The sequence below is a fragment of the Nesoenas mayeri genome (genome assembly GCF_963082525.1).
Source record: "Nesoenas mayeri genome assembly, chromosome: 1".
Lineage (NCBI taxonomy): Eukaryota > Metazoa > Chordata > Aves > Columbiformes > Columbidae > Nesoenas > Nesoenas mayeri.
This window is the reverse complement of record NC_137541.1, coordinates 89,582,457-89,590,989: the sequence shown is the minus strand read 5'-3', so window position 1 is coordinate 89,590,989 and position 8,533 is coordinate 89,582,457. Positions and strand designations below refer to the sequence as shown.

The 8,533-nt window shown below is 41.7% G+C and overlaps 1 protein-coding gene across 1 annotated transcript in view; it reads left to right on the top strand.

Annotated features, from left to right (window-relative positions):
- Positions 1-259: 259 nt before the first annotated feature.
- The window catches only part of CFAP91 (cilia and flagella associated protein 91), a gene marked incomplete at both ends in the record, with an annotated part of 31,517 nt that continues 23,243 nt past the window's right edge, over positions 260-8,533 (top strand). Inside the window, 7 exon segments of the mRNA XM_080350226.1 lie at positions 260-353; positions 1,204-1,280; positions 3,415-3,572; positions 5,454-5,514; positions 5,518-5,567; positions 6,293-6,376; positions 7,656-7,712. Of these exon segments, the coding sequence (XP_080206352.1) occupies positions 260-353; positions 1,204-1,280; positions 3,415-3,572; positions 5,454-5,514; positions 5,518-5,567; positions 6,293-6,376; positions 7,656-7,712 (581 nt within the window).

Below are 8,533 nucleotides of genomic sequence, written 5' to 3'. Positions count from 1 at the left end.
GAGGGAAGCTGCCCCGGGGTGTGCACGCCGCCCGGCGGCGGGGAACGATTAAAGACCAGGGGCAAGCCCTGTTCATGGGGATTTGGGGGAGGCAGGGGCAAGTCGGGCGCACACCCGACAACCGAAGCTACCCCCGGGCAAATGCCCATCGCGCCCACACCGCAGGGGGCGTGGCCTTCCGTGCCCCCGCCCCTGCCGCTCCGCCCCGCCCGCCGGCGGTCGCCATGGGAACGGCAGGCGATGTCGCCCGGGTGGCGCCATGAGCCGCACGGTGACCGGTGCGGTGCCGGCGCCACTCAGGGGCGAGCGCTGCGGCCAAATGGCTCCCGGCCGGACCTTCGACTGCCTTTACGGTACCGTGACCGGCCGGGAGGGGCAGCGTTTTCCCCGCGCCCCCTGCCCCGCCTGCAGCCTCCAGGGCGTGGGGACCGGTGCGACCAGGCCCGACACCCTCCTGTGCGGGGGGAGACCGCGTCCGGCGAGGCCAGCCAGGCCTGGGGCGGGGAGTTAAGTGCTGGAGGGGGCGGTCTGCAGGTCGTGAAGCGGTTGGGCTGCCCGAGCAGGCCTCCCGCCTCTCCCCTGGCCTGCCCTGCCGGCCAGAGCGCACAGGCCGCCCCCCCGGCCGCCATGCAGGACGAGGCACACGGCCAGAGCTGGCCCGGGGTCGCTCATTGAGCCACCGGCCAGTTGCTAGGCGGGGAAGGCAGGTTTGGAGCCGGGGGGATGGGTGCTGCCCCAGGAGCGGTAGAGCGTTAGTGTTGGCAGCAGTAACGAAGTTACAGAAGCGAGGAGAGCCTTGGGACTATGAAACACTGGCAAGCTGGAGGAAAGCCAGCACTAGCTCTGTATCCCAGAGGGGAGCATCATGTACAGTATGGTATTCCCACTGATTACCATTGAACTATGCTTTCTTTTCTCTGTTTCATGTGTGCATTTTCTGTTTAAGTTGGCAGTGCTTCCAAAGAAAGAAGATTTTTATTTAGTCATGTGCATGTTCTGCTGAACAGTAGTATTTCAACTCTAAAGCTCATTTGGGGATGGTGGAATTGCTTTGATAAGGAGACATGTATTTAATTTTTTTTCCTCTCCCAGTTTGTTCTATACTCTCTTATGGACCAGCTTTTAAAGAAGGAAGCGGAGCCTTATGTTTCACACCATTTCCTCAAATATGAAACTAGTTCCATTTGTTTACTTATCTTTCAGACCCTCTGTACACACAATCAAGTGAGAAGGACCATTCAAAGTCAAATATCCATGTTCAGCTTGTTGGTGATAAAGTGGTAGGTGTTGGCCAAAGATAACTCACATGTGAACCTTATGTTTCTGTGTGTGTCTGTGTGTGTGCATACACATGGGTGAAAAGACTGACTGAGTTCTAAGCTTCTCTCTTAAAACAGCAAAATACAAAGCAAACAAAGCAGTTTTATCTGAAATGAGACTGAACACAAGGAGTAACCATGATTGCTGGCTGAGGGTGACTGTAGCAGCAGCCTAGAAATGCTCAGTTTCATGTTCTGAGTAACTTCATAATCTGTACTGTCAGTGTTTTTAATAGAGTATCTCTAAATGCTCTTAACAATAGCCTGTATATGTTATTAAGATCTAATAAAATAACTGGACAGTTGTTGAGCTGTTCAAGCAGAGCTGTTAAAATGTGTTATTTCACATCCCTCCTCACTTACCTTGGGATATACTTAGACTACAGCTTAAAGTAGCTTACTTAGTTTGAAATAAACTAGGTAGCAACACCTAAGTGGCCTGCAAAGGCTGCAAAGCCATCCTGATTCTTCGTACTAGGTTAGCACAATTTAAATTCCTCGTTAGGTAGGAAGCCCACGCTAGGTAGTTAGTCCCTGCTTAGCTCCCTACTGCATTTGCTCCCCTGCAATCAGAATTTACCCTAGCTAGTTTGAAACCAGCTAGTGTATGTCTGGGCGTGTTACAGTCACATGTTTAGACAGCAGTGACTGATGGCTGAACAGGCTGCATATAGGTAGAATGGCAAAGGAAAACAGACTTGGTACAAGTGCACATTGAGTTGGATTTTTAAGAGTCCTGAAGCTCTGCACTTGACTGAGCCTGCGAGACAGATATTCTGAACTCTGAAACTCCATTCCTGTCCAGGGAGGAGAAGATCCCTGAGCAGCTTTCCAACAATAGAATCAAGAAACATTTTTCTGAAGAATGTCTCTTACTCCATTATCTCAGACTCTTTCTTGTATCTACATGAATAAAACGTGTGTTTGTCTGCCTCTCTATAGAGAGACATACACGTGGAGCTGGAAACATTGCCTGTTATCATAGAGATCATTGCAACGATATGTTTGCGTTAGCAGTTCAGGCCAGACAAAGTAAGCAGCCATACAGAGTCACTATTGTTGTCATGACAAAAGTGTAATGTTGTGGATGGGTATGGTGACAGGCTGACTTGCATAAAATATGTTTTAAGCATATGAATCAGCAAGTGCATAATGTGCAGTACAAAACAATACGACTTTGAATTCTTAGTCAGTAGCATCATAAAATGGAGTGGGCGGGGTTGTAATAGTATTAGTTTATAGGGTTTTCCAAAGTCTTGAAAATTGAATTCACGTTCAAGATAAATGAAACAAAAATGCAGTCTCATGCACAGCAAGCAGCTACTGATAGCAGGTTGCCCAGATTGTCATCTGATACTCACTTTCTGGTGAGTTAGTGTCCTTGAAATGTCACCAGTACCCTAGATGCATCTGAGTTAGCACCCACTGAAACAAAAGGGGTGATTCACAATTCAAATCCGATTTCAGGATCACAGAAGCTCAAGCCAATATAGCCGCATTACTTATACTTCAGTCACTATTGCAAAGATTTATTGGCAACCATAAATTTAGAGATGTAAGGCATATCTGTGCAGGGAAATCATTGCTTAGAAGGAAGGGTGTGGATTTAATGTGACGACTTTTGTGTTCTAACTCCTGTTGAAATTTTTTTAACACATGCTAAAACTGTTACAGTATGAAATAATGTAACTTCACTCTGTAAGTAGAATATGTTCCTTCATTTCTAGAGCACATGAAATAGGAAGGAGTTACATGGGGTAATGTGCTAGCAGTTCTTATTACTGCACACTTGCAGTTACTGCACAGTAACTTTTTAATGTAACAAACTGTTAGACCCTTCGATTTAAGGTATAAGTTTAGACACTGGAAAACAGCCAGAAGACATATCTGTGCATCTGCTGCTAGTCTGGTATGTTCCACATCTTGAAAAGTACCATCTAACCAGCTGACATCATTAGCATATGTATGCTGCCTTCTTTCCCCAGCCCAAATGTGCAGTCCTGTAAATCACAGCAAGCTGAAATTTGGATTGCTTTAATGCTATTTGAAATTGCTAAATCACTGCCTCTCTTCTTTGTGTCCACGTAAACATTAGGTAAATGCACCAAGGTTCAGAAGCATGTTCAATAGCTTGATCCATTTCCCAGGCTACAGTCTGTTCTTGGAGAGCAAAGATCCATTGCCTCCATTTATTGACCGAAGATGGAGAGGGAGGTCTCAACAGTGCCTGGAGGCTCTTCAGCAGCTTGCTGCGTAAGTGTTCTATGGTTGGATAATTTAAACAAGCATACAAACAAAACCAACAAAACCCTATGCACACTGAAGTGGAGATGACTGCAATTTGCTCCTACTTATATTTCCCTTGAAATTAAGAGATTGCAGCTGTTGTGGAGTATGGTTGCCCATCTGTTTCTTACAGGGTGGATGTTGCACATTCCTTCATCCCTGTGCTATCTGCTTTGCAGCGGTTGCTGTGAAAGAAAAGAGAGTTATTTCAATCTCTTACAGATCAGATAAGTTATGAAGACTTCAGTGACTCATGTGTGTTACTTCAGCAGGAACTATTTCCTTTTAGTCCCATGTAGTTGCAGCTTGTTAGTTTGCTTTTGTTGCTCATTCAAGGGTGCCTGGGGCCTGAACCAGGACACCACATTTTTAGTGCGGGGGTTTTTTAGTTGAATTCTCTCCTGGCATTACAATTTGGGCTTCTGATTCAGCAAATATTAAAGGAAAAAACCCAAACATTTATGTGTTTTGCCACACTGTGTTTTTTGGAGTCCTCTTGTAGCTGTGTTCAGTACTGCAGTCATCAGCTTAGGTAGTTATTCTCAGAGGTTTTTGGTGCATTAACAAGCTAACGTTAGATCAGGGGCTTTTCAGATGATGCATGCTCTGGGTTTACTGGTAACTTGAGTTCTACCACATGCCAGACAGTAATCAAAGATGTTTAAGAGTGATACAGTGGGTTTCACACCTGGTTTTGTTTGGTTTCAAAAGCATATTCTTCTCATTTCCATAATAAAATAAGAATTTTGGAGCCCTTTTAAAAAATCATTATTTCAGCATTTCAAACTGTTCCCAGCACACAAAAACCTCAGTGTCTCATTGACACCTGTGCTGCTTTAAAGTTGATTTACATTTCAACAACACGTATTTGCAAAATGTCTTGCAATTATCAAAGAAAGAGAAACACATCCCCTCTCTTTCAACCTGCGCTGACTGACAGTGTTGCTGATACAGAAGATAGAATATTTCCCAGCTGTCTTCTCAGTAGTTGCATTGCCTCTGCAAGGTTACCAGGAATAAATGCTCATTTATTTCAGCAAGGTCAGCAAATATAAGTCAAGGACATGCAAGAGGCACGGTCTGTGGAATAAAAGGGGCTATTTCGCTGGATTCCCATTGTGCCTATAACTACACCATAACAGGATGAACGGCTTATGCTAATAAAGTTAGATCATAAGAATAAGTGCCCACCTGTGCTGAATGAAACACAAATCCATCTGGATAGAGCAACAGTCTGATACATAAGGAGTCAGCTAGTGGAACTGGCCATCAGCTCAATGATAGTATCTCCTTTGAATTACAAACACAATTTCACAATAATAGGTTGATTAGTGCTGAGCAAGTATCTCAGGTTACCACCCTGCACCTCAAACATTCCTCTTTCTTTTGTTATGTGATATGACTGAAAGCACTGGGACTTTACCTTGGCAATAAACTGTACCTCAGGGGAGGTGAATGAAACATCTCTCTATAGGCTTTGCTGTAACAGGTAACCATACTGTGCCTCCCCGAGTTTCACAGCACAGCTTGCAGGGCTTAGATGCAGTCTTTGAAGACAACTGATCTCAGCACGCAGTCCTCTGTTTTGATCCCAGCTGTCAAACAATGTTATGTATTGCCCCCTGTAAATATACCTCTGTATTTAAAATTAGGCGTCAGCAACCAACTCTAGCACCCACAATCCCAATCCCATACATCTGAGGTCAGGATTCTTACAAGCTGACAAAAATGGTCTTAAGAGAAGGATGACCTTCAGGACTTGCCTTATATATATATATCTTAAGGAAATGACTTACCTTAATGGCATGATATGAGAGCTGCTGTTTCTTGTCTTTAGCTGCCTTGCATGTTGAGAAGAGTAAGACTGGAGTATAAAGTGGTTGTGGCATCAAAGAGCAATCCTGATGTGTAGCTTTCAAAGGACTCATTTCTACCCGTTCTCTCACAGACTGCCTTAATGAGGTCTACCTCATGGTCTTCCAAAACTTTAAAATAAAGAAAACCCTCCAAGATGTTATAGTGAAAAATTTAAACAAGTCTGCCTATTTTGAATACAAAATGGGAGGAAAAAAAGAAAGACTGTTATTGCAAAAGATTTGCTTGTTCCAGCATGGGGTTTGAAACATTCACATAGTCATCCTGTTTTTTCTACTTGGAGAATCCAGATTGAAATTGCTCATTCTAAAGTTTTCCACATTTGCTTAAAATACCTTTAGCCACTTTTGAAAGGTAGAAAATGACAGTCTTCCCCTTTGTTAATTCTATTCCTTTACACATATTTTCTGTTATGGAAAGTTTTTCACTCTTAAGGAAATGAGCTTGCTCCCCACTCCTAATAAAACCAGTTTGCTTTACATTGTCAAGCATTTAAAAGTGGCCAATCCTTTTCATTACAAGCACATGAAAAAGTTTTATTAAAGGCAGCAAATGGCCATTTTTTACCCGTATGTAGTGGGAAATATACAGGAAGTGTCAAAAGGTTTTGTGATATATATATAAGTATGAAAAAAGCAAAATATAATTGCTTGTTTAAGTATGGGGATTTTGTGGAATTTGTAGTGTGCATGTTTGATTGTGCAACCGGAGGAGTAGAGAAAGGTATTAAAAAAAAAAAGCAGCACAAGGAAAAAATATCAGAACTGGTCTGAATGTACTTCTTAAATGATATCCTGTATTTTTACTCTTAGAGCTCAATCTTCTCTTCAAATACCTCAAATAGTATATGAAGATCCCGAAGTAAGTGGAAGGAATCGCTACAAATACTTTGCACGGTAAGGAATAAACTGGTTTGGAACAGCATTCAGAAGCTTGCTTTTGTGCAGTTTATAGAGCACCTAAATAAATGCCAGAGCCTTATTTTTTCTGTCTTTTCTGTCAGTTTTTTTATCACTGCTATGGAAAATCTAAATAGTAACCAAATCTTAAATCACAAAGTCTTTTAAAATTCACACTATGCCAGAATTTTCAGGAAATGAGTTACCATATGAGCAAATGTACCAGGTATTCTGTACTTAATAATTATTAGTAGAAACCTTTGGGCTGTAGATCCTCCTACACAAAGGAAGAAGATGCTCACAAACCCGTTGTGGTTCTCCAGACTCCTGGAAAGGTGCCTTCTTAAGAAGGAGCCTTTTAACTCCCTGTTTCTGCCAAGAGCAGAAAGAGAGCAAAGAGAATCCTTTATCAACTTTTTATCAATGTCTCCTACTCCAGGACTGCTCTGCTCCTTCCAGAATGACACTGCAGTTCAGCACTGGACTCAAGATCTGAACCAACAGCTAGCGTACAAACATTCTCAGCTTAGTCACATATACTTTGAATTACATTCACTATTATACTAAGCAGCTATTGGACAATATGTCCACCTTAAATATAAAAAAAATGCCCAGTTAAATAAATTGAAGTTCTTTCTGGCTCCTTTAACAACAACAACAAAAGGACAAAGATGGTATTATATTTTGCGAATTGAAGTTAAGCTTTGAAGTCGCTCAAAGGCTAAGGGAAATTGATAGTGAACTGCAATATGCGAACTCCAAGAATGCCAAAGAAGATATTAATATGTTGTTGAGCCCATATCACTTTCAAGATACTTCATAAAATACTGCAAAAAAGGAAACAATTAAATTAGATAAGTCCAAACCAGTTTACCTTACTAACCGATTGAAGGAACTCATTTCAGTATTTCAAGAAGTTATTAAAAATAATCTCTCAAAAGCTCAAAGTGAAAAAAGTCAACTAATTAGTGAAACATACACCAAATGCTGTGAGAACACTCAAGACTAACCTTTTGTAATTATTGTCTTATTTTGCAATTCTGCTTGCTGCTTTGACAGAAGAATAACAGTCCTACTGGAGAAACCATCCCTGTTACTCCTTAGCTATGAAATAATTATTTAACATTCAGGCACAAATCTTAACATGCAACTCCAGAATCTGAGTGGTGCAAAATCAGTGTAACTCCAGTGAAATTAGTGCACTACAGTTTTTCTAAACTGTAATGATCTTTTATGCTCTTGGCTGATATCTTACATTGGCATTCTCTTTTTTCAGACCTCTCATCCCTTCTAATATGCTGCTTCCGCTAAATATTGCTTACCCAATGGCAAAGTAAGTAGTGAGTTCTGGAACATTACTGTTGTAATGGGTCACACCTCACCAGAAAAAAGACTGGGAAACTATTTAGCTGAAGACTGATATTTTTCATAACGAAAAAACAGGAAAATCTTGTTAAGAGGTAAGGGTTTGTTCACCATTGAGAATTCCTGAGGAAAGAGGTGACTGATTGCTTCAGAATTTGCTTGAGGTATATAGGTAGTGCTTTGTGGGTAAAGGACATGTGCCTCAAGTGTGCTGATTATGAGGCCTGAAACAGAAGGCCAAGTGTCTCTGAATCCCACTGATGCAAAGAAGATTCTCCAATACAACAATATTGTTGGAAAATCTTGTGATATTTTATTCCAGTCTCTGTAATAGTTGCAATACTGTTCAGGGGTGTAGAGCATCCATGAAATAGTCTAATGTGGTTTTCAGTGGGGATGTAAGAAGATTCAGTTCCTAGTACAGCAAATGGAAGTTGCACTTGCTTACATCAGAACAGAATTTCTGTTCTGGAATTGCTGGAAAAACAAACACATAAGCTAAATTCAAGCAATCCTATTTTCACTTTACAGTCAACCATTTGTTACTTTTTGTGCCCATGGATGCATAGAGAAGATTTGCATGTAATAACTGATGAGAGCTGAAACCAGAAGATTTCTGGATTGTTTACCTAAAGAGGGAGGTTTCGAAGGATTCAGTGTAGCCTCAGTCTGCTTTTACTAAAGATAATGGAGCTAACATCAGTGGGATGCAATGTTAAGTTAAAACAAAACACATCTGGATATCCTGTTAATACCTTTGACTTAATATTGTCTTTCTGTTTGTTTTGT